Here is a 27,476-nt window from a genome sequence, read left to right on the forward strand (position 1 = left end):
TTAAATGAGTATCTGTGATCTTCTGTTTGGTTTGTGTTCATGAAGGTGAGTAAAATGAATCCCTTTCAACAAAGGTTACTCAGATGTATATTAAGGTATCGGTTGAACTTGTTAGCGCAATATTTCATAGCGCCATATTGATTAAAATATTGAAAGTTAATGCCTTATTACCCAAAGGTCATTTTTATATGTTTCGCAAGAATGATGTTTGCTTGGTACTCAATTGTAAACGAAATATCTATTAAATAATAACATAATGTATTATTGGAGTTTGTACTTTTGGTCTTTATATTTAAATGAAATCGGAAGCTAAGTGATCAAATTGGCAATGCTGCAAGGGCAAATTCTCCAAATGTCAGCAGCATTATTGTGCATAGTTGCCGCTGCTAGTCGGAGGGACTCTATGTTTAGAAAACAATGTCAAATAAGACTCGTGTATTATTCTCATAGCTCTTCATGGAAAGTATTTCCCGGTCTAAGGCCAGTGTTTGCAATGAATCAGTATAAACAATAAACAATGTTTTAGGTAAGTAACCTTAGAAAATGGCATAATGAATGTGGATCCGGTGGAAGTGTGTCTAGCTACGTAAAACTTGTCAGGGATTAGGGTGATAATGTCCTGGAAAGTTCAGTTTGTATTGAGGGAAATAAATTATTGATTGTATTTCTTTTTTGTTGCAAAGGGCAGTTAGTTAAATAAGAGATGGGAGTCATTGATAAGTGGGATATCTTTCCTAGATTTATGTATCATCTTTTCAACAAGAATACGACAATATATTGCAAACTAATTATTGGTTAAATACTGAGTGAGTGCCACGGATAAAATTGTAATATTTACTTTAAATACAATAATCTTTGCATCAATGACCTAAAAACATTTCTCAACGAAAGAGATAAACATACAAATCTGAAACATTAATGAAAAAGGCGGTACGATACGATGGTCTTTGAAAATATTCAAAATTCTACATAGGCCTTTGTTTAAAGACAAATACATCAAATGAACATTGACTAAAATAAATTAGATTTGCAAAATAACGACGTTGACGTAAACATACACCGTCCTCATTCCAAATGACAGTCGGTCATATTTACTGGTGTTATCTCAATCTGTGGCTACGTTTCTCCTTTTGGCGTTTTCGTCCATCTAGATATGCTATTAGGTGACATCGTATAGAAATATATTTTGCTTTTTGACTCCATGATGTTTCGCTATATCAATGTTTATGGCACTGTTTATAAAATGCTGATTTCTTAAAAACCAATGCGCTAATGTTTTCCCTTCGTCCGTCCATACGATTTCGACCAAGCCTGTCACATTAAAACCTTGCGTTTGGAAAATGCATATTTATTATGTGAACATATATGTTTATTTTATAAATGCTTATTATATTGAGTTTAGTGTACGCTTACATGTAACTTTACAGGTCTAAAGTTTTCGGGAAGGCAACCGAGTGTAATTGTGAAAATTCGCGGGTATAGCTATATTTCGCCACTAGTTTGTATAACGGTTTTGTGAATGTATCCGTCATGTTAGTTCGATTAAAGTTCAAATGACCGTAAAAGGTCATCCGCTGATAAAATAGTATGTTGGTTTTAATGGAAGAACATAACGAGATAAAACTTTAACTAATATTAAATATCAGCCCGTATAAAAAACGCTGCTCACCACGCAAACAACAACAATAATGGCTGATAAGGGATTGGATTGGCAGTTGACAGTTTCATTTGATAATGCCTAAAGTAGATTGGCTGAGGGCATTATGTTAGCAAATACTTATACCGTAAACTTTGGAGGTTACACTCCACTAAATATAAGATGTATTTGTTCCATCGTTATTTTTTTTGTAAATACTATGCCAAGTATGTTCCATACTTTAAACGAAAATAATAGACGAATTAGAGATTTTGCTTTTTATTTTCATTTCAATATCAGATTTACACCAGATAATAAAATTAGCGTTGGTTGTGCGTCGCAGGATTGTCAGTCGTTAACAGTCTGTCCTCGCTTGAAGTCTACCAGTACCTTCCGCCCTACTTATTCACTCTCTGAATATATGCGACCTATGCCCTCTCTTCTAGCCTTACTACCACCCTATTTATCCACTTCCGGAACCGATACACGCGCGAATAATACGTCAACCCGAATTCCCGAGGTGGATCAATAGAAAAGGAGGCCACACTAATAACCACTTGATCGCCCGTGTTTGGCTTCCGGCACACCAACGCTCCACCCTCGTCTAACTGGAAAACATGCAAAGTTGGCAAATATATTTTAAGAACAGCCGAATAAATTATTTCGTGGGTTTAGTAATATAGTGTCATATATAAGTAATACACCAAGTGTACACTATTTTGAATATCACTGAGTGTTATAGATATATATCGTAGTCGCGTCGTCATCACATTAGGCAAACCATTTCGTGTCTATTTGATATAGCTTAATTATACAATAATGATAGACAGTACGTAGGGGTGTAATGTATGCTCACCAGGCACAGGCTCTTCGGAGGATTGTAGGAGCACATCTGATTCGTCGACATGCCTCCAAATTTTTCTACAAAGGCGTTGCACGTTTGGTAGTTTGGAAGGGTAAGTTCCTCGATCTTTCGAAGTCTTTTCGGGAACGTCTTCTCTTCTACGAAATTTTGAATGTATTTTTACATGAATCATAACATCAAATTTTGTTCTTTCTTGATCCGTTTAGCCGTAACATTTCAAAGGGTCGCATTTGAAGAAGAAACACTTTTTTATCAACCAACAATACATTTAATACTATACATATTATATCTTTACTATATAATTGCGTTCCCGCTAAAATTTGTACAGTTTTTTTTCCAGCGAAATGATTTGATTTGATTTGATTTAAACATATTTTATTGCCTTTTTTCTTTCAACGTGATTGTTATTTACAACAATGATATAGAGTATACAAAAGCAAATGGGTTGGACACAAGTTCTAACAACATTAGTAACGTCTTCCCCATAGTTGGCATAATGCTCCCTGGACAAAAAACCAATACGTGTTACCGTTAATTACACACTTCTTGTGCAGTAACGAGTGTTATAGGGAACCGGTTTATACACTTTTACCGGAAATGGAAAGCAACAAGGGGAATCTCACAAGATCGATTAAGATAATGAAACATAAATATTATACAACATAAGATGTTGTGGAACACTGCTTTTTGAAGGTCATACTCTCATGCATTTTTTGTAACTGGGACAATTATCAAACGGAAGCCATGGTCAATAATGTATTATATAATAATCGTGCATTTGTTAAATATTTCCAGCTATTGATACAGTCAATTGTTAGTTGATCAATTACTCTACACCATTGACACAATCGTTTGGAAATGTCTTACAATGATAAAATTATGTTTAAAGTAAAACAATAGCAGCCGAGTGCATAATACTACATTCGGCAATCTTGTATATTTAAATGATGTAATTTGTCAAGAGTAATGTTTGGATGAATATTGACCAATCAATTAACACTTTCGCTTACTTTGATCAAGGCCAAAATGTTAATAAGTTCTATTCAATCTGCTGCACCTGACTCTTACCATAGTTCGTGCAACCAAAGCCTACCATGGCACAGTCGCCAATCTTTCGCAAGCGCCTTTCCTCGTCACGTGCTGAAACAAACAACATGTTGCACTTTTTGTTCAAATGACAATATGTTTGTGTTATAATTGTAGAATATATTTACAATCACTATATATATAAGTGCATAAAAAAGGGGATTCTGTTTTTAGTAACATCAGAATGCAAAACGTATTAGTACTTACAAATATGTCATTCCTTAACATATACGTACCTTGAAAACCCTTAAAACGTTTAAAGGAAATAATAAGCTTCATTTATTGTGTGAATGATCAGTTATTGTACATGTTCTTTAACATATGTATATGTTTGATTTAAAGTCATGTCCTTTGAGTGCCATTGAGTGAATGTTTAATTATGAAAGCATTTCTTATCAGAATGTCTAATAATTTTATCTGTAAATGTATCTACTAGTTTTAACATTGACAGATGACCTATTTTCAAGAATAATGCTTTTTCGTTTGTTTCCTTACTTTGAAGGCCATATTGAAAATAAGAATATATGTTCTCATATGTCTAGGTTCCGTCGTTAAATAAAGCGTGTTATTATTATTATTATTATTATTATTATTATTAGTAGTAGTAGTAGTAGTAGTAGTAGTAGTAGTAGTAGTAGTAGTAGTAGTAGTAGTAGTAGTAGTAGTAGTAGTAGTAGTAGAAGTAGTAGTAGTAGTAGTAGTAGTAGTAGCAGTAGTAGCAGTAGTAGCAGCAGTTGTAGTAGTAGAAGTAGTAGTAGTAGTAAACTGGAATAGTTATCTTTTATTGATTAAGTTCACACATCCAGTTGAATTTGTACGCTTCATTAATTGGTTTCTCACTAAAGATGTCATCAACACGAACACATCCAGAGTTCATGTTTTGAAACCAAGGTTCTACCTTTATCAAAGCGATTGCCCTAATTTTTTGTTTACGTATATCTGCAATGGTTGTTGGCATACTCACAGAGACAGGATTTATTAGTTCAAGACACTTTTTTAAAACAAAGGAATTTCTTATTATACTTCAGGCAGAAACTTATTTATATCGAAGGGGAGCAACTACTGAACTAAAACTACAACTACGTTAACAATCATAGAAGTTTCCATTTTTAACATGCTCCCGTTTAGAGGCAAAGAGATCGAGGTCAAAAACGCACTGTCCCAGATGAATTAATAATTATACCTCCCCCCCTCCACCCCAGAACAACAACAACAAAAAACAACAAGAACAACAGCAAAACTATTTTGGCAGGAGAAAAAACAACTTTTCATGCTCAATCTTACTTTTTACAAGGGTCGCAGGCTGAACGTATCGGTTGAAGGTGAAGTCGCTATCCACTCGCAAAACGGCCATATTGGGCGCGGCGAAACTCTCAATATTCCACTTCGGGTGCTTTAAAAAATGCATTATTCAGGTATAATTTACTCATATACTATATGATTTGTGGATGGCTAGTGACCAATATTATAATAAAATGACAGAAAAACCAATGTTAGATATAATTGTAATAATTTTAAGTACTCATTGAATTTACTTATTATAAAGTCAAAGTATGTCATTTAACATCCGATTTTAAGTGAAATAAGTGCAAAATTTTAAACTTACCTAATTATATGCCATATTTTTTTAAGATTTCAGCATGCAATATATTTGAATATTCATATGAAAAACTGCAGAAACATGCTCAGTAGCCAAAGTATTTATCATAAGCTGTTTAATTGCACAGAGTGAACGCCAAAGACACAGAACACAAAAAAATCACATACTAGAAACATGGAGCAACATAACATAACTCCACAAAGAATCACAGTATATATACACTATATAAACAAACTATGTGTGTTTATCAAGGACTGTAAGGTACCGCCTGGGTACTGTCAGTAAAATTTAGATTTACTGAGGGCTTACAGCAGCTTCTGTGCACAACCTCGATCTTATCCCAACAATCATGAACAAAGTAAAAGCGTGAAAGATGAATCGTATCAAAGTATACATCAACTTGAGGAAACAAAATACTAAAAATAAATAATATTAAACTAATAGGTAAGTTAAAGTTTCATGATGTCACACGGCATCGACATCTTACAATTTAATAAATGGAACTATCAGCAGCCAAACTATCAGACTCTTATTCAGTTTAATACAATCTACTGTTGTTATACAATCAACTTCATTGATAATAAGTCAGTCTGATACATTTAGAGAATCACAGATGAATAAAAGTTTTGAAGTTCTGTTAACCCTACAATTTATAATCATGTGAAGAAAACATTATTTAAATAAAGTAGAGAATTAGAAGTATTGCTAAACTGCTTTTATCATTTTTTCCTATCGCAAGTCATTTAAATACAGTAAGAACATTCGACATAACATATTCAACAGACATAAAATGAGTATCAATAATCTAATACACAAAAATATCACATGATATAAATTTAAACAAATCGTTCCGTGACAAGCCCTTTATAAATGACTTGAAACAGATTTTGTTGAATTAATTTTGAAAGGAATAACATAATCTTTCGCATATTCTTTAATAATCAAAATTATATAATATAACTGTTTATAGTTAAGAAAACCAAATGCTATTTCAAGAATACGTAATTAACAATCAACTATTTTACAAATCTTATTTCGAAGAATGGTGATGGTTTTACCGGAGCGAAAGTAAAGTTGCAACATTGCCCTATACAGATAGTAGTAAATTACCGTGATGAAATCAACCACGCCCCGCACTTGTGACCCCGTGTCCAGCTTTCCAGTGCGCCACATACCAGCCACGACGGTGTAATCCTCGGCACTGAAACAAAGTTGGTCGGCTACGGCATAATATATCTTCCAAGTTTACATTGCGAGTGGCAAAGAATAAATGAAAACACGGTCATGGCGCCTTGGCTTACCATATTTGTAGACATGCTCAATTCACATACTTAAGAGGTCCATATTTAAAATATATAATAAAAGTTTTATCCTGAAGGTGCACGCTTCCTCCCAAATAAGATTTTCCACAATTACATCAATTGTTTATACCAAGAAGGATGACTACATAGGGGGTCTTAAATGAGTGTTTTTTTGCATCAAAGTTATTAAAGGAATTCATTTAAAAGCGATAAAATCGAGGCTCTGTCAAGGTTTGATCGTTTTTAAATGACTAGTTTAATAATTTCCATAAATAAAATCCTGCATGGATTTTGATAGATGTACACAAGGACATTACCTCCGTAAATTGGAGAACCATAAATGTTGTAAAATCCACCAGAAAAAGTGGGAGTTGATGTGGAATCAGTGACTGTGACAGTTTGTGAACATGAGCGTTGTTGGCGAACTGCCTAGAATGATAATTTTGCAAAGAAGTAGACGGGTGGGTATTTTAACTGGAGTACAGGATCCTTGACATTTCCTTTTGTTGATTTGGATGTATGTGGCCACAGTTGTTTATAGGTGCAATTTGTTTATGTACCTATTGTTTGCATAAATAATCTGGATCGCAGGAACATTGCTATCATTCAATCTGGGCGAGGTATTTTCTGGCGCTTGGTCAGGGAGGTGTTTGTTTGGATTAAGCCCAGCCTTCTTCACCATTCCTTGTTTTTCGCGGAATTGAGTTTGTTGAAACCGACATGATTTCTCTTTTGAAACATCGTTTCCAATGTGTTTCTTTTACATTTTTGACAGCGCGTATGAATACATGTTTTTTGCGGTGCGGTTACCTAATTTGAATAGTTATTGCACTAGTTATATATAAAAAGTATTGCATAATTTGGGTAAAATCACTCATGCGCCGTAAGTTATGTTATAAAATGTTTTATTTGAAGGTAACCAAGTTTGATTTGAAAGATAGGTGAAGAAAACACGATGTTTATACCTTATTGGACAGAACGACATTTCTTTCAAATCGAACTTGGTATCCAATCTTGAACCTTTTTTCAAAATGGCTGTTCTTATGATACCTTGGACGAGCGGAAATCATGTTTCAAAGGTCAATATTGTTAATGAGAATACTATATCATACAAATATATTCGTAAACATGTTACCGGGTCGGAATTAAAGACGCGCAGTATAGGTTGATATCGAAAAGCATGTGATTTGTGTACAAAATAAATAATATGAACGATTTTTTGGCGCTTTTTTAACTGGAGATTTGTGGCCATGTCGTTATGAATGATACGTACAGCGGTGTTGAAATAAATTTACTCCGTTGGAGTATATAAAGTGCCACTCTTATTCAAAAGCAATGCAAACACATGTATAACAAACAGAATTTATGAGTGATACATCTTTAACTACAAGCTTAATAATGCATTTATGGAAAATATTTATAACTAATGACAAGATCTTAACAGTGAATTTAATAGCTGGATACCCAAAAATATTAAATGATTGGTGAATGCTAAAAGATTTACAGCGATCTACTGTAGTCTCATAATGTAGAAATGCCGTGTTTTCTTCACATGTCTTTCAAATTTAACTCGGAATCCTTCATAAGAACCATTGTTGTATTCATCCTTACTGGTAAATTTAAACAAATGTATTAATTGAAGTAAATCGTATTTGGGAGTAATATTGCATCTTTAAAGAAAATACATCGAGGTGAACGGGTCCACTGAGAGAGTCACGAGGAAAGATAAAAGGGAGGAAATGGTTATGGTTGATTTCAAAATTAAGATGACTCACCCCCTTATCATTTCTATTAACAAAATACGAAACTCACTCTTATACTACGAGAGTATTCAACACTTTCCAATCACCAGTTACCGCTTAAAAATAAACATGCAACCATTATGAATGCAAGCATGCATGTGCCTGAATGATTATTACAAGCACCCTGTTACAAAATTTAAGAAGCGAGTATTTGTGACCACGATCATGTTAGGACAAGGATTAATATCACTGAAACACCAAAGTAAAATTTTAAATCTATTAGACATGTTGCATTTCTGACGAATCTTCAATCTATCGTCTAATGTGGACGTAACTGCGCGTTGTTTGAAACAGTTTATTGTTTCAATGTCAAAGCTATCCCAAAAGCGATACAAAACAAGGCTCGGTGTATATGTTAAAACGGTGTTACACTAGTAAATGATAAAATCCGTCCTCGAATTCGGAGATAGAAATCAATTCGCTATGACATCTTTACAAACTTTACGTAATTAAAAAAACACAACTGCTACGTGGTACTGTTGGGATCAAATAAATGACACTTAAATATAACGCCTCGCTATACACATTAGCCCTTTTTCGAGAGAATAGAAAGGCCGCTATATAATGTTCAGCATATAATGTTTGGTACATGTAGCTTACCTTTCTTGACCTTTTCTTTTGGAGTAGAAAGAGTATGCAGTAAGTAGTACGTGTCGCTCATCAAGTATGATTCCACCGCTTTTGTACTCAGAGTTCAGGAAGACTGCCACGTGATGCGGAAATTCCCCATTGAAAGCCGGTTCCCCACCAATGATGTTACGCGAGGTGTCATTCGATCCTGAGTCTGCCACAGACTGAATACTGCCCCAAACCGGTTTGCCAGCAGCCGCGCAGCCAGCCGCTATAAATGAGAGCCATTCATTTCGTATCGATAATCTCATATCAGCATTTTTAAAAACTCATTAACTCGAAGATGGTAGTACATGTCTTCCATTGATCAGGGCTTTTAAGCTGCAATTTTTCAGATTTACTGTTTTCCCAACTGTTTTTACTTTTTGTCTGGAATGAGATTGTTTTTGGCGTAAAACTCTGCAAACCAGTGATTTAAGAATGTTGACAAAAAATCGCAGATTTTCATATTTCCGTTCCAAAACTATTTTTAATAGAGAGAAAAAAATGCAGAAAACATTAATTTTGGAACGGCAAATTATTTTTTCAAAACGTTCAATCTGTATTATATTCTCTTTTATTCCACTTTTCAGTGATTTAACATATGATATAAGTGACATGGCATACAATGTAGTTAATAATATAAATAATACATGTTCAAAAAGTACATTACTTATACATATTATATAGTTATATGATTATTTACAAATGATTGGTTATAATGATTGTTATATATTAACAGGTATTAAAGCAATTGTGTTATACAAAACTCTGTAACAAGACTTGTATCGTCTTTCCAATCATTAAACTAATTAAAAGTTATAAGTTGAAACAAATTAGTTTCAGAAAAAGATCTAAACCGGCAAAAATGTTTTTTCAAACAACTTTTTAACACGTCTACAGCATGTAAAAGACATACTAATAAATAAAACCAATTACGGACAAATATTGAGTGTTGAAGATATTATGTTGATTAATTAATTAACACGACACATATAATCGCTGAGTTTATAACAAACATACACAAGTATTTAAAACTATATTTTTCATTCATTTTCAGAAAAAGTTGCATAAATAACTGACCCGACAGAAGAAACAGGACAGTCGCAAATAGTTCCATGACTACCTTGCAGTTACCTCTCACAATGAAGTTTGCCAAGATGTTTTCGTACATTTATTAAACAAAAACTCAAATCAATTAGTAAACCAATAAAATTGTAATTAGATATTATTAAGATAAGCCATCTTTCAACTTTAACAATGTTCTAGATTTGACCGGAGGGCAACATTGGCCTCTTGGCGCGAGTTTAACGTTTCCCTGAAGCACTTCAAATATATATTATCATCATATTTTCCATAATAATAAGTAGAATGCGGGTCATACAACATATTTAATTAATGAATACCTAAAATCCAATACTGTCTCATTATTCTATATAAAATATTTTAACAGTTTTATAAAATAGCTCGGACTTCATTGATATAGTGTATGCCTCTTTGTTAAAGGTAGTCTAGAATGCCAAAAAAGTAACCTGTCAATATTAATAGTTTCATTTGCTAATGTATGTATAATTTGAAATGCAATATAGTCAATACTGTATGTCCCGCAATGATAATACGATAAGAGATGTTTCTTTGTTTGCTATCTTGCATGTTAAAAAACAAAACAGAAATAGAGAGACAACATTATGATCATAGTTCATTTCATGTTAAGCAGTCCACACATCCACACAATAATGACACAATAAAGACACAATAAAGACACAATAAAGACACAATAAAGACACAATTAAGACACAATAAAGAAACAATAAAGACACAATAATGACACAATAAAGACACAAGAAAGACACAATAAAGACACAATTAAGACACAATAAAGACACAATAAAGACACAATAAAGACAAAAAAGGGTAAAAATATGACACTTGACTCTGGCCCAAATATCACAAAATTACTTAAATCAAATCTCAATTTCAATCTCAACTCATTTTACCATATGAAAGTATAATTTAAAATTATGCATGTTTTTATACTTTTTGGAAACATACATTCTCTTCAAATCTGTTGATAAAAAGATTTTGTCAATATTTTGAACAAAAAGTATGATAGAGCAAAACATGTACTAGAGTTATTGTGCAGAAACCAGAAATCCTCGACTAAGGCTTTAGTGCAGGAACCAGAACCTTTCGACTAAAGCGTTAGTGCAGGAACCATAACTTCTCGACTAAAGCTTTAGTGCAGGAACCAAAACATCTCGACTAAAGCTTTAGTGCAGGAACCAGAACTTCTCGACTAAAGCTTTGGTGCAGGAACCAGAACTTCTCGACTAAAGCTTTAGTGCAGGAACCAGAACTTCTCGACTAAAGCTTTAGTGCAGGACCAGAACTTCTCGACTAAGGCTTTAGTGCAGGAATCAGAACCTCTCGACTAAGGCTTTAGTGCAGGAACCAGAACTTCTCGATTAAGGCTTTAGTGCAGGAATCAGAACCTCTCGACTAAGGCTTTAGTGCAGGAACAAGAACTTCTCGATTAAGGCTTTAGTGCAGGAACCAGAACTTCTCGACTAAGGCTTTAGTGCTGAAATTAGAACCTCTCGACTAAGGCGTTAGTGCAGGAACCAGAACCTCTCGACTAAGGCTTTAGTGCAGGAACCAGAACTTCTCGACTAAGGCTTTAGTGCAGGAATCAGAACTTCTCGACTAAGGCTTTAGTGCAGGAATCAGAACTTCTCGACTAAAGCTTATGTGCAGGAACCAGAACTTCTCGACTAAGGCTTAAGTGCAGGAATCAGAACTTCTCGACTAAGGCTTTAGTGAAGGAATCAGAACTTCTCGACTAAGGCTTTAGTGCAGGAATTAGAAACTCTCGACTAAGGCTTTAGTGCAGGAACCGGAACTTTTCGACTAAGGCGTTAGTGCAGGAACCAGAACTTCTCGACTAAGGCGTTAGTGCAGGAACCAGAACTTCTCGACTAAGGCGTTAGTGCAGGAATCAGAACCTCTCGACTAAGGCGTTAGTGTAGGATCCGGAACCTCTCGACTAAGGCGTAAGTACAGGAACAAGAACCTCTCGACTAAGGCTTTAGTGCAGGAACCAGAACTTCTCGACTAAGGCGTTAGTGCAGGAACCAGAACCACTCGACTAAGGCTTTAGTGCAGGAACCAGAACCTCTCGACTAAGGCTTTAGTGCAGGAATCAGAACCTCTCGACTAAGGCTTAAGTGCAGGAATCAGAATTTCTTTACTAAGGCTTTAGTGCAGGAACCGGAACTTCTCGACTAAGGCTTAAGTGCAGGAACAAGAACTTCTCGACTAAGGTTTTAGTGCAGGAACCAGAACTTCTCGACTAAGGCTTTAGTGCAGGAACCAGAACTTCTCGACTAAGGCTTTAGTGCAGAAATCAGAACTTCTCGACTAAGGTTTTAGTGCAGGAATCAGAACCTCTCGACTAAGGCGTTAGTGTAGGAACCGGAACCTCTCGACTAAGGCTTTAGTGCAGGAATCAGCACTTCTCGACTAAGGCTTTAGTGCAGGAAACAGTACTTCTCGACTAAGGCATTAGTGCAGGAACCAGAACCTTTCGACTAAAGCTTTAGTGCAGGAACTAGAACTTCTCGACTTAGGCTGAATTAGAGGAACCGGAACTTCTCGACTAAGACTTTAGTGCAGGAATCAGAACCTCTCGACTAAGGCTTTAGTGCAGGAACCAGAACTTCTCGACTAAGGCTTTAGTGCAGGAATCAGAACCTCTCGACTAAGGCTTTAGTGCAGGAACCAGAACTTCTCGACTAAGGCTTTAGTGCAGGAACCAGAACTTCTCGACTAAGGCTTTAGTGCAGGAATCAGAACTTCTCGACTAAGGTTTTAGTGCAGGAATCAGAACCTCTCGACTAAGGCTTTAGTGTAGGAACCGGAACCTCTCGACTAGGGCTTTAGTGCAGGAATCAGCACTTCTCGACTAAGGCTTTAGTGCAGGAAACAGTACTTCTCGACTAAGGCATTAGTGCAGGAACCAGAACCTTTCGACTAAAGCTTTAGTGCAGGAACTAGAACTTCTCGACTTAGGCTGAATTAGAGGAACCGGAACTTCTCGACTAAGACTTTAGTGCAGGAATCAGAACCTCTCGACTAAGGCTTTAGTGCAGGAACAAGATATTCTCGATTAAGGCTTTAGTGCAGGAACCAGAACTTCTCGACTAAGGCTTTAGTACAGGAATCAGGACATCTCGACTAAGGCTTTAGTACAGGAACCAGAACTTCTCCAATAAGGCGTTAGTGCAGGAACCAGAACTTCTCGACTAAGGCGTTAGTGCAGGAATCAGAACCTCTCGACTAAGGCGTTAGTGTAGGAACCAGAACCTCTCGACTAAGGCTTTAGTGCAGGAACCGGAACCTCTCGACTAAGGCTTTAGTGCAGGAACCAGAACTTCTCGACTAAGGCTTAAGTGCAGGAACCAGAACTTCTCGACTAAGGCTTTAGTGCAGGAACCAGAACCTCTCGACTAAGGCTTTAGTGCAGGAATCAGAACTTCTCGACTAAGGCTTTAGTACAGGAATCAGATCCTCTCGACTAAGGCTTATGTGCAGGAATCAGAACCTCTCGACTAAGGTTTTAGTGCAGGAATCAGAACTTCTCGACTAAGGGTTTAGTGCAGGAACCAGAACTTCTCGACTAAGGCTTAAGTGCAGGAACCAGAACTTCTCGACTAAGGCTTTAGTGCAGGAATCAGAACCTCTCGACTAAGGCTTTAGTGCAGGAACCAGAACTTCTCGACTAAAGCTTTAATGCAGGAACCAGAACTTCTCGAGTAAGGCTTTAGTGCAGGAATCAGAACTTCTCGACTAAGGCTTTAGTGCAGGAATCAGAACCTCTCGACTAAGGCTTTAGTGCAGGAATCAGAACGTCTCGACTAAGGTTTTAGTGCAGGAATCAGCACTTCTCGACTAAGGCTTTAGTGCAGGAATCAGAACTTCTCGACTAAGGCTTTAGTGCAGGAACCAGAACCTTTCGACTAAGGCTTTAGTGCAGGAACTAGAACTTCTCGACTAAGGCTTAAGTAGAGGAACCGGAACTTCTCGACTAAGACTTTAATGTAGGAACCACAACTTTTCGAAAAAGACTTAAGTGCAGGAACCACAACTTTTCGAATAAGGCTTTAGTGCAGGAACCAGAACTTCTCGACTAAGGCTTTTGTACAGGAAGCAGGACTTCTCGACTAAGGCTTAAGTACAGAAACCAGAACTTCTCCAATAAGGCATTAGTGCAGGAACCCGAACTTCTCGACTAAAGCTTTAGTGCAGGAACCCGAACTTCCCGACTAATGCTGAAGTGCAGGAACCAGAACTTCTCGACTAAGGTTTTAGTACAGGAACAAGAACTTCTCGACTAAGGCTTTAGTGCAGAAACCAGAAATTTTCGATTAAGGCTTTATGGCAGGAACCAGAAATTCTCGACTAAGGCTTTAGTGCAGGAACCAGAACTTCTCGACTAAGGCTTATGTATGTTGCTTCTCTGTCAGAAATAAAAACTGAAAATATAAAAAATTCCACATTATTCACACGTATGTAATGGCTAGTGTTCAACCAAAAAGTTGTTTTGAGATATCAATAACATAAGTTAGTTTTCGTATAAAATTTGTTTTAAAAATACTAATGACGCCTGTCATTTTTTAGTGTAACAGCAAACAAACCGTTTAATTATTTATTTTAAATTTGTAACCATCTATAATATAATTACGTTTGTCTACTTTTCTATCCCTTAGGCAAATACTTCTGTTATCTTCCATAAATCCGATATTTTCATAATTAAAAACAAAATTATATTACAATAAATCCAATTAAAACCAACTGATACGATCGGACTCAAAGACGACTATTGACCGGCAGCAACACCTTTTACCGGTAAAGTAGCAAACATTTTGTCTGATGATTAAGTTTTAACATGAATTTAGAGAATAATGTTTATAGGTTCATTAACAAGTCACCATAAAATCACAGATGAGACATATATATGTTCATTAGTTTGAAATTATTAATAAATATTTGGAGAAGTGCGAGATTATTCGCATATGAACTAGTTTAAATCCTTGAACAGTTGCTATAGCAATTCTTTCCTCATCCACTAGCAATGAACTATTTTAACAGTAGTAATTAAAAAGTGTTAACCCATTCTTACCATCAGTAAAAATAAAACATTGGATAATTATAAAATGTAGAACTTGTACTACACTGAATCTTAAAGGGACTGTACACCAGATTGGCACAAAAAATAATTCTGTAACCAATTTAAGGGAAAATATTCAATTAAACGTTTAACTTTTGATACCATAATTTTTAAAAAAACCATACCAAAATGTAAATTTTTTTAGTCGAAGACCGTGCTCGAACCGGTGTCGCCAAAATTGCAGTCCAGTGCTGTATCCACTGTGCTACGGAGGCTTACTCCAAACAATTTGAATATTTAAGCTATATACCTAACATGGTCATATCACGTGATAACATCGACTAGCCAATCACGCATAAGGAATGAATTCTACTAGGTAGACATACCTTGTTATATTTTTTCATAGAAAAATACGAAAAAAATGCGAAAATTAAATTAATTGTAATCAATGTGGTACTTCACTTAGTAAGGGTCAATGCATTGTACACATTGATACTAAGTTTATGTAAGTTTCGATAATAACTTTTTTTCGCTATTTCATCATACGGAGTACAGTACCTTTAAAAATGTGTTGTCAATATATAAACAAACATGATAAATTTAAAGTAATAAAGAAACAAACATGCATTTTGTGGCGAAGGAGAACATATACCTGTCAGTGTTCTAGAACTATTTTCTTTGACATCGATCTGGATATGTCATTTGTGCTTACGTTAAAGTACTAAGTCTTGTTTTTCAAAGTGATATACAAACAGTTGTAAAATTTGATTGTATTCACCCACATAAGTGAGAAAAAAATGCATTTTCATAAAACACGAAGCAACAAAAGTCAACTGTAAGAAGTTCTATGGTGCATTCTAAGACGACATCTTAAACACCCTATGATCTTATTTGTATATCCCAACTTTACGACACTTTTTTGCAAACTAAACACACATCTATTAAACACACAATAACTATTTTTTAACACTGTCCGACGACATTTACAACAACTTCTTAAGCACTTTAAACTACTATTAGGAAACGATACGATGTCCTTTACGAATACTTTGTAAACACTTTTTGAAGACTATACGATGTTTTTAAAGGGATAAAGTAACAAACTCTGTTGCGAAGGAGATAATATACCTGTCAATGTTCTAGAAACGTTTATTTTGACACCATACTGGATACTGGATTGCGCTTATGATAAAATTTTTGTTAAATCACAGTGATATTCAAAATATTTACACATTTGATTGTTTTTACTAATAGAAGTTAGAAAAAAGTATCGTCAATAATACTCGAAGAAATACAATAACTCATTCTGTAATTTATGCGCAACACAATTCAGTTGTAGGATGTGGTTATGTGCAGTTCAATGGCACACTCTAAGACGACATTTTAAATACTCCATGAAAATATTTCGATATATTATACCTTACATAAATGTGTCACTTCTTTGTACATATAAAGACGATCGGTCGGTCTATCACTGTATTCTAATAATCATCCTGTTTTATGACGCCATCCGTCCATATTATATTTTTGGCCGGTCCGGACCTTGCCAAAAACGTTATATGGACCGCTGACGTCATACAACTGGTTAGTGCGGCTTGATATTTTCACAACGGCGAAAAATTGTCGCAAGTTAACATTATTATCTTTCTTCAATTAAACACATTTAAAGCGCTTTAAAAATATTGAATGGCAATATGAAATGTTCGGTATAATATAACAAATATTTACACACCACTTCGGGCCATATGACATTATAAGGACCGGCCAGTCAGCCCCCGAAGGTGAATGGACCTCGGCTGACGTCTCGGTCCATATACACTTTCGGTGGCTGACTGTCCGGTCCTTATAATGTCATATGACCCTCAGTGGTGTAATATGTCTTAAATATTAACTCTACCACGGATGTTAACAAATTCGTCAACAATCATTTGAAGACACAATGACTTCTTTCTGAACGCTATTCGACGTGGTTTACAACAACTACTTGAACACTTCTTACACATCTTAAGATTTATATTTTAAAAACACTTTTTGGACACGTTAAGACTACTTTAAGTACCTTTTACGACGTATAATTGAACACTTTACGACGAACTCTTACATATTTTTGGAAGACTGTTTGAATACTTGAGCATGTACTTTTAAAACTTTATGATAACCTTTTTGAAAATATAACAAGCTTGTTTAAAACATTTTAACGTATTAAATGTTGACAATGTATAAGTAAATTAATAACTCAAGAGACAATAAATTAGTTGTTTCTTTACTTCAACAGACACATAAATCTCAATAAACTCAAATAAAACACCCTGTGAAAGAAAAAAAAGCCCAGTAGCTAAAAATTTGAACATAAACCCAGTCTAATGGTACATGGTAAACGCCAAGACATGGAACAAAACAAAAAGTCAAATGACAATTTATCCAGCTTATAATTCCTACACGAGGATATAGGCCGCTCCGATTCTGGCCTGTGTCAGATAGTACGGATAGATACTCTCTACGCCCTCAACATCGAGGAAGATTCTCTGGGGTAGTCGATTCACAGTGTAAACAGGGGTATTTAAAGTTTGGTTATAAAATCAGAATAACAGATGGAAATTTGTTTCATCGTTCAGTGGCCAGAAAAACAAAGGCGACATGCATACAGCGAAGAAGATTACTGCAGATCGTGTCCAAGCTGCCTGACATTACATGAGACCACTAAGTGAGTAGCCGAGGATGCCGTTTCTACCTGGCGGTATTCTGTTTGCAGACGACCTGATGGCGTTTGACATAGCTGCGTGCACTAGATTCACGTAGCTATTAATTAAACAGAAGGGGAGGTATGTGTGTGCATAAACAACCTATTAAATTTTCACAAAAATATACCAACTATAATGAGGTAAAACTATAATGAGGTAAAACTATAATGAGGTAAAGCTATAATGATGTAAAACTATAATGATGTAAAACTATAATGAGGTAAAACTATAATGAGGTAAAACTAAAAACTATAATGAGGTAAAGCTATAATGAGGTAAAACTATAATGAGGTAAAACTATAATGAGGTAAAGCTATAATGAGGTAAAGGTAAAGAGGAGACTCACTATTAAAACGGTACATTCCTGTTTAGCAAAATTGTTAATAATTTAATATGTTTTAAAAACGGGATTTTATTCATTCATGCCTGGTCACCCTTTGTATTTTTGATACCAATTAAAAGAAATCTGCTCGCTCATACTTATTATACAACAAATTAAATAATTGCAAACAAAACACCTAAAACATAATACTTAGTACATATTTAAATAATTGACAGTTAGTGAAGTTGTTTTTTGTTCTTGTATTATAATGAAACCGGAAGTGAAACGACCAATGCTGCATTTTATTTAAAGTGAAAAGGGCCTTTTCTAGTGTCATAGTTGAATTGATATAATTTTTACGTTTTAATTGATACCAAACTTATTCTAGGTCACCCGGCAACAACAAGTCATACCACTACACAAAGGACATCTTAATACTACGCTAAGTAAAAATAAACATAGATCTATTTCGTTTACAACACAAGTTGCGGTTTCTAAAAATTGGAATAAAAGGAGATACACCTTCCAGATTATTCAAGCTGTAAAGTTTATTTGTGGGGTTGGTGCTACATTTAGAATAAAAATGTACATGGTCGTGAATCTAGGCATATTCTTACAATGACATGAAGTTTTAATTTTGGAGATTCTAAATTTTAATATGGGGGTGAACGGAAGACCCGGGTGCTCTCCGCAACCCATGGATCCGCTTGTGAAAACAAGAATAACAAACTTTTTTAAAGCGATTTACTACCTCTTATGTAGAGGTAAGGATCGGTTTTACGAATAGTCTCATATTCCCCTGCTTGATATCCTACAATCCGATAAGACATTTACAAAACCAATCCAATTATCCATGCTTAGTCGACGTCTTTTAACCATTACATCGCGCGTATCGTACAAACGCTTTTTTCGAAAGACGATTTCTGAATTGTTATTACATCTATTTCGAAACTAAGAGCTTAGCCTGTTTAGGCAAATTTTACTGGATTTTAATTGATATTTCAGTTTCATTTTTTTCAATAAATAAATATAACCTATATTCGAAATTGGATGACATGAAAACTTAATGACTTAAGTCGTTGTAATATTTGTTGTTTATTTCATTGAACGACCACATTTGCAACTCTTCAATGTGAAAAAAACACGTATTATTCGTGGTAAAATGTTTAGATTTTTTCTTCTACACATTAAGCACTTAGTTTAAACATTATTTATTTTTAAATCGATTGTGAAGAATGTAATAATAACGTTTGCTACGTTCTCTCTAGTGATTCACTGGCTCTATGCTACACAAGAGTATGTCTTGTCATTGAATACCGGAGAATTCGGAGATATCCACTTGTCCAATTAATGGCCACCAACCAAGCTTACATGCGCCCTGGCTGTAAATCAAACCAGGATTGCCTTGGTGAGAAGTGATTGCACTGACATCTGCCCTAACCGTACAACCGACGCTAACTTTCATTTCATTAAAAAATAATATGGGGTCAAATTTTCACATCTTTTGTATAGGATACCTTTATACTCTGTTGAATATAAATAAACATTTATCTATTTCGTTGACAATATAAGTAGCGAATCTAGGAGTTGACGTTACAGGACGCACACGTTCTTTCACCACCTCTTTCCAAATATCCGGATTAATCTGGCTCTTGAAACGTTTTATAAGGGATGGGATAATTCTATTCTCAAATTCTCTGGTTTTCTACGATTAATGAAATAAATGGTTAATCAGAAAATTGAGGGGTTCGGGAAGATACAGGTGTTCCCCTCACCTCCCCACTTTGATCCGCTTGTTAAAATCAGTTTTACTATCTTTTATGTCAACACAACAGCAATTCCTTACCAATGAAAAATGAAATTTAACAATATTGTCGAAACCTTGAGACCTTTTTAAAAGTTAAATACTCTTATAAAAGCAGAGGACAGTTTCACGAATAGTCTAGGCAATTAGTTTCCCGCTCGATATCCTATAATTCGATTAGACAGTAATAAATCCCACACAGACAAATAGCTAAGACGTCCTTGCTTAGTCGAATATTTATACATTAAATATATATATATACGACACATTATTACTGCCAAAAAATAATATTTTCCATTTCTATACAACATTTATACAAGAAATAATACACAATGTTGATATGATTTATTAGCTTATAACAACTTCTAGAAAACAGTGCTTACATTTAACAAACAATGCCTACCATACTAGATTAAACAAAGGGGGAAACACTCGTACACATCTTCTATCAAGGTTCGTTTTTGCATACCAGAATCTGATGCTGTAGTTCTAATTCAACACAATTGGATAACAGTTATGTCGTCATCCTCATAATTCCCAACAATGAGAGTTGAGGTTTGTCCACTAAACCAAACTGACTGAGGGCAAATAATGCCATCAGCCTCACTTGCCACTGTGGCCACCTTCTGTTTCCCCTCCATGTCTACCTGCACAACAGCGATAGACCCCCGCCCACACACAAACACATAGTCGATGGGGCTGACAAATAGTCCAGTTGGATTTTTTAGGTCAGGGTATTCTACTGTAAATAACACTTGACCGGTTTTATCAAGTGTTAATAATTTAGAGATATAATCATTTGTAACATATATTCTCTTCCCACTAGGAGAGACAGCACAACTGTACACTGTCCTTACACAAGACAAGGCTTCATATATCGTCTTAAGGAGTCTTCCATCCATAGAATATAGGTACAGGCCATCACTGGAGCCCACATATAGGTGGCCCTTGTGGTGAGCAATGGAATGACAGCAATGGTCTGTGGTGAACTTTCTCATTGCTTGTATCTTTCCTTTGGTCACTGTGAGGAAGTGGACCTCATTTATAGTAGTGAAGTCACTTACAGCTACTGCTATAACATTGTCTGTGGTGTGACACAAGTGTTGAGGAGTAGAAGGCAGATCACAGTGGTCAATGACCGCATACTGCCTGTTCAGAAGCTTCACTCTTAGGTTGTTATAATCAGCAATAACCATCTCTCCATTAGCCAACCCACATACACCTTTAATACTGCAATTGTTCTTGTCCTTCTTTATTCTTACCTTATAATGACTTAAACCCTGAACCCTATACACATAAGTAAAAACACTTTCAACAATGTCAAAGCGCTTTAGGTTTCTCAGAAATGGCAATACACTTTCATCAGATTTGAACTTCATTTCTTCTTTTACTCTTATTTCTTGCACAAGACAATTCGCTTCACTCAGTATAGACTGGCATTTTCTGAATCCAATGTAAGGTATGGTGTCCTTGTTTTTGCCAGTTGCCTGATGGAGCTTCTCAATTAAGGTCTTGAGTTGGTCATCCATATGGCCACAGGCTTCTAAATCATCTTTTATAGACTTCTCTAAATCTTCCATCATGCTATCCAACTGTTCAACTGTCTTCTTCTCCAGCTTGTCTAAGATCTGGTTTATTTCTTTGCGGAGCGCCTTGATTTCAACCAGGATGTTCTTGTAGGAGTCTTTCAGTGAGTCTTGGTATTTCATCCTATCAGTCTTGAGCTCATTCAGCCTGTTCCTCATCTTGTCCACTGCTGCTGGCAGCTGCTTGAACCTTTTTGTCTTCAGGAAGCCCTTGGCCAGGTCAGAGAGGTGACTGGTGCTGTTACACACCCTGGAAATTATGTACTCATTTATTTAATGGCTTTCACCATTTCAGGAAAGGAAGAAAATGATGCATTTCTGTTTATCAACATATTCCTGCAATATTGCATGCATTTCTACTTTATTTTTTCTTTACTTTATGGGCAATAAAACCTATTATATTTATTTTCCTTTAAAATCGTTAAACCCTACAAGCACACAGAATGGTGAAAAGCAGAGAAAAGGTGTCCAGCTACATGTAACATTGTTAAGATTATATTTAGATTGGTAATCACCCGTGGTTTAACTCTCACCTGTGGTTAAGGGCCACACAAACACTGCAGCAAAATTCCTGGTGGTCATCACAGTGGACCTCCAGCTCTTTGCCATGCTGTTCACATATATCAATGGAGAACCCCGCCCACTTTTGAATTTCTCCACGCCCATACACAACGTGCTCCTTGAAATACGCCCAATGATTTCTTACACATTTGCCACACAGATAGTGTTCACACTGTGGACAGAAGTGCAGTGCTTCAGTGTTAAGGTCATTTTCCTCGCACTTGGAGCAACTATAGTCGTGAATCAGGTCAGATCCCATGTAAATAGATGAATCTTTGGAGGCCATGTTTTGTTCTTATAGTGAAATAACTGTTTATTTAAAGTCCATTCTGTGTTAAAACAATCAATATCATTGTAACCATTCCACGGTGATGACAATTTAAATAATCCGTCACAAAGAAAACATAGCTTTAAATATTACAATTCACATATTTAAGAACCGCCATTGCTGTGACAAGTTTAAACTGCGTAACTGATATGTGGCAAATTTCCCTTTGTAATTAACGTAACCAGAAAGTAGAATTATTTGCTGATCTATTTACTCATAAACTTACCAGACCGAGATAATGGTCTGATGTTGCTTGTTGCGGAAGAGAAAACAGAGACGAAGAGATAATTGAAGCTATTTGTGCGTGGAGAGCTTTCAATAGCGGATTAATGTAGGGGGGGGGGGCGCATCTGCCTCCCCTCGCCTTAAATAGTTCAAGTTTACTTTTTATTTCAATTTAGGAGTGGAAAGGTAATAAAATACGCCCAAAATGAACACTTTCGGACTAGAAAAGTTAAAATAAAACTTTGTAGGTCGAGTGTCCCAAAACCCCACTCTAGGGGATGCCCCTAAGATACGACCCCTCTTAGTCTTACGTCCAATCCTAGTACCGCCCTTGGCTTTTTTGATCGGGAGCTTTGACTGTAGGTTTGGGTAGAGAACACAATATAACGCATTCATTATGTATGGATCAACTCCGATGTATATAATATATTTATATCACAAACTATTATTAAGTTAGGACCATGTATAAGGTTTTTTTGCACTTTCAAATTATAAAGAGGCATTGAACAAGTATAAAGGACAAAGTATCAAGGGGCATAGTCGACAATTAATAATGGCTAGAGTTATGGACCTTGATATACATGTGCGTATTGTCACTGGCAACACACGTAACAATTTTAAATCAACTTGATGCGGCCTGCAAGTCAAACCAGCCGATCGATACTCATAAGAACAATCAGCATCCAGATAAGTCGGGGCTTATCAGCTGCCCGGTTAGCGCAATGGTAAGCGCTTTCGTTCCTCACCGAGGCGACACGGGTTTGATGTCCGGCTTGGGCGCATGGGAGTTTTGTTGATGTTCACCCAGCCGGACAAATGGGTTTTTTCCGGTTTCTCCGGTTCCCCTCACAGCACCACTCTGAGGTATCATTTACTTATTTATTGAATCAAAGAAAAATATACATTCAGTAGGAAATCCCGCTTAGCTCGATATTTGCGGGTTTTTGAGACGATCCCTGACATATCGAGCCAACGGGTTTCGACTGAAGTAGAGCAACCTCTTAAGATTGATTATAATAAGTCTGACATTTATATCGAAAACTGATCATTTTGATATGACGTCAATCGAAGAGGATATCGTCGACTATTCACCATTTTAACTAACTAAACAATCAGTATCAGGGCTACACATTATCTTGTTCAAGTATTTAGTCAGTTATCTCATGTCATACATACATGAAAAATTGAGTACTGAAATAAACAACGTATCCAGAAATATAAAGAAGCATTGAAATATAAATATAATTCTTAATACATAACATTGAACAGACATTTTATTTTAAATTAAATTTTGCTTACACTATTACACGAAATAAGACATCTTAAAAGCCTTTTTTCTTTCAAGATTCATTTAATAACATGTTTAAATGACAAAAAAATTGTGTTCTTTAATCTTTGTTATTAAAGAAACGTCGGCTTTTGCTACTTAACTAATTACAATGTAACAAAAATAAACTTTTTCACCAATTTTGTCATTTTCACAAATATCGATTTAAATGGTTGTTTCTTGTCATAATTCAACAAGTTAGGGGTGTTTTTAACGATTTCCAAATTCAAAATGTACTTAAGGCACACAAACTTTCTTGTCTATGATGTTTTCACTTCAACGATGCAACACGCATTAGGTATTACTCTTATTAGTTGGCCTAAGCGGATTTTCTGTCATTTTGAAAAATACGGGAATGATGACCCTATATCAGTCATCTGTGTCCTCTTGTTCAACTGCCCAAAACTAATGTTGTGTTGAAATTTTTGGAAACAATATCATTTTCAAAAGTTTTCCTTTCGTTGCCCTGGTAACCAGATATATAAGCTGATGACCTAGACATGAATACATTTCACAATCGCATAATTACCAGTGGTTCTTGACATTGAAATAATTCTTAGCTCATCTGAGCACAAGGAGCACATGTGGAGTTGTGAGGATTGTTGGATTTTTGTTGTTTGTCCGTCGTTAGCAATTGACTTTTATAGAAACGTTAAAAATGACGTTAAAAGTGCGTATTGTCAAGGGTACATGCCCGTCAGTCTGACAAAAAGGCGAGAATATATGTTACGTCATACGACGATTCAATTTTCTGATTGTCCCAAATGACGGTGTTGTGCGTTGTCGTAACATATGTAACCGCCATTAGATGGGCAAAACGTCATTTCAAACGTTTTCGCAGAAAGATGAAATGGTCTGCTTCACATTTAAACCGATCTTACTAAATATTTGTCAGAATTTACGTCTCTAAAGGTCTAGTTCAAAGCCTTTAAAAAAACATTACGTTTAACTCTTTTTGACTTTAATGATTAAAAAAACAACATGATTCGTGTACAGATGACTAGCGCTTTTTAAGGGCCACGTAGCTATCAATATAAAACAACAACATATTTTTTAAGGATTAATATTATTTTAACTGGACACCTTTTTTATTTGATCATACAGTCAAATGAGATTAACATAATTCTTCATTTTATTTAAAAAAATGTTTTTGCATCAACCTGTATTGTGCGCGTTTAATGAAAAAAAGAACATTGATCAAGGTTCATTATACTTAATATATCTCTGCTTGATTCTTCCACCTATGACGACGACCCTTGCATGAACGGTTGATCTGGGTGTCCAGTGAAAAAAGTAAACATATAACTGATTCTCTCGTATGTGTAGTAAAAGTATACAAGCTTTTTAAAGGCACATGGACAAAACGACCCGTAAAATATTTATTTATTTCCACATTAAAGAGAGAATAATTCATCCGTATACATACACACTCATACCAGATATATAAAATATGTGATTAACATTTCAAAATCAACAGTGATATAGTTGAATAGCATGCGCACGATAGAATTTATAACCTTGAAGCAAAAAGGAAGCGTAATACGTAACATACAAATGTATATGTATGTTTAAGCAAATATGATTCTTGTATTATATTGAACCATTTTCATCCGTGTTAATACTAAAACGAAAACGGTTAAAGAAAAAACAACAGTTCTGTTAATTAGCTCTTTTGTCACTTGTAAGTGGATCTATTGTTATTCATCGTACATTGACGACGAGGAGCGTGTCTTTATTTCCACCGACAACAAGAGAGGAAGTAAGGCTGCTGAAGTACAAAGCTTTAGGGAAGTACACTCCGTCTTGTTCCCTTGCCAGTGTAGCCAACTTGGTCTTTCCGTCCTTGTCAACCTGCAGCACTGTGTTGGAGGCAATACAGCAGACGAACACGTGTCCAGCAGTTGTCGCGTGTACTCCGGTAGGTCCCTTCAAGTCAGGATCAGTGAATGTGGCCATCTTGTTGCCGAGGTTGTCCAGGGTGATAAGTTGATTGTTTGTGAGGTTTATGTTGTAGATAGTCCTCCCGGCGTTGCTGATTGAAATTCTCATCACCGTGATATCACCGGACTGGTCCTCATACAGCTTCTTATCCAGCTGCCCCGTCATCGTATAGACGTATAGCGCGGTGTATGAGGAAATGTAAAGCTTGTTCCCGTGATGAGCTGCGCCGTAACATTCATGGGTGAAACTTAATTCTCTCGTAGTCACAAGTTTACCTTTCTGTAATGTTAATGAGATGAAGTTCACGTCTATCACTTGTTTTGTTAACACAAACGGCAACCTCATTCCCGCCAATGTGGCACACGTCACATGGATAGTCGGGGTCATCACAGTGGTCGACAACCCTGTACTTCTGGTCCAGGAGTTTCACTTTCATGTTGTTGTTGTCTGTAATAACAATCTCTCCACCAGGCAGTTCAGATATCCCTTCAATAATACATAGACTTTTGTCTGAACTAATCTTTACGTTGTACTCCTGGTAACCTTCGGTAGCGAATACATGATCTGTGGGGAATAGCGATGTTCCTGGTTGTTTACCAAAATCGTTCGATTCATTTAACTCTCAAAAATTCTTCATCGAGGACAAAACATCTTCTATTCCATTATGTTTACGAAAAGTGATATTGTATTTGACAACATTTGACATGTTTTGCAGTATTTCGTTCGTTTGTTTGATTACTTCTTCACATTTTCTGAACCCAATGTAAAGGGGTGGTTCGCCTGATGAGTCTTTGCTTTGTATGTGATCCATAATGCTCTTTAATTCTTCGTGCATCTGAGTGCAGGATTGCATATCTTTCTTAATGAAGAGTTCCTGATGAGCTACCAGACTGTCTAATTCTTGAACGGTTGTATTCTCCATCTTGTCAAGATTGTCGTTGATCTTTTAACGGATTGCTTTTATTTCATCAACAATGGTTGTTCGAGTCTTCCTCAAGGAGGCACTATATTTCTTTCTGTCGTTTTTCATATCTTCTATCTGCTTCCTAAGAACAGCTACCCGTTGAGGTAGTTGACGAAACTCGGGATCTTAGCGGATGCCGTTTGCAACGTCGGGAATTTGCTGTATTGATGAACAGTTTCTGCAATGAAAGAAGGATAAACATATGTTTTATATGAAGACGCTTGTTTATAACATTCTTTTAAAATCACATAAATTTAGAAACTTAAATTTCGTCGTCGTCTTCCAGAACCTATTGATTTTTCTTTAAAACGTCGATGTTCCTTGTTTTGGCGTAAATGATACACGTTCAGATAATATCAAGCTGATCATAGATTGGATTGATGACCATTAGGGTCTTACAACCTTAGTGCATTAATTTCTGTAACAAACAGACACACAGACAGGCAGACAGACAGACAGACAATCTACAGATATGATATTACGGTGTTTTTATCTTCCACGTTCTGCATGTTATTCTCTTTTCTGTTCCTGTCTCTAAACGGAAACACACGAAAGTCACCTTTTGATTCATCGTAGCCCTTTGGGAAATATAAACAAAATATACATATACAA

At 35.8% G+C, this 27,476-nt stretch overlaps 2 protein-coding genes across 2 annotated transcripts; both read right to left on the bottom strand.

The window, feature by feature from the left end:
• Positions 1–2,064: 2,064 nt before the first annotated feature.
• On the bottom strand, positions 2,065–9,171 carry LOC128208651 (ovochymase-like). Its single transcript, XM_052912199.1, has 6 exons — positions 8,891–9,171; positions 6,298–6,388; positions 4,872–4,980; positions 3,570–3,641; positions 2,493–2,638; positions 2,065–2,244 (listed from the first exon to the last, which is right to left on the bottom strand). Exons 1-6 carry the CDS (start codon positions 9,169–9,171, stop codon positions 2,065–2,067), a joined length of 879 nt encoding a protein of 292 aa, XP_052768159.1.
• Positions 9,172–20,311: 11,140 nt separating this feature from the next.
• On the bottom strand, positions 20,312–21,727 carry LOC128207319 (uncharacterized). Its single transcript, XM_052910169.1, has one exon. It carries the CDS (start codon positions 21,675–21,677, stop codon positions 20,427–20,429), a length of 1,251 nt encoding a protein of 416 aa, XP_052766129.1. The 5' UTR covers positions 21,678–21,727; the 3' UTR covers positions 20,312–20,426.
• Positions 21,728–27,476: the final 5,749 nt, after the last annotated feature.

The sequence above is a fragment of the Mya arenaria genome, chromosome 11, assembly GCF_026914265.1.
Source record: "Mya arenaria isolate MELC-2E11 chromosome 11, ASM2691426v1".
Classification (NCBI taxonomy): domain Eukaryota; kingdom Metazoa; phylum Mollusca; class Bivalvia; order Myida; family Myidae; genus Mya; species Mya arenaria.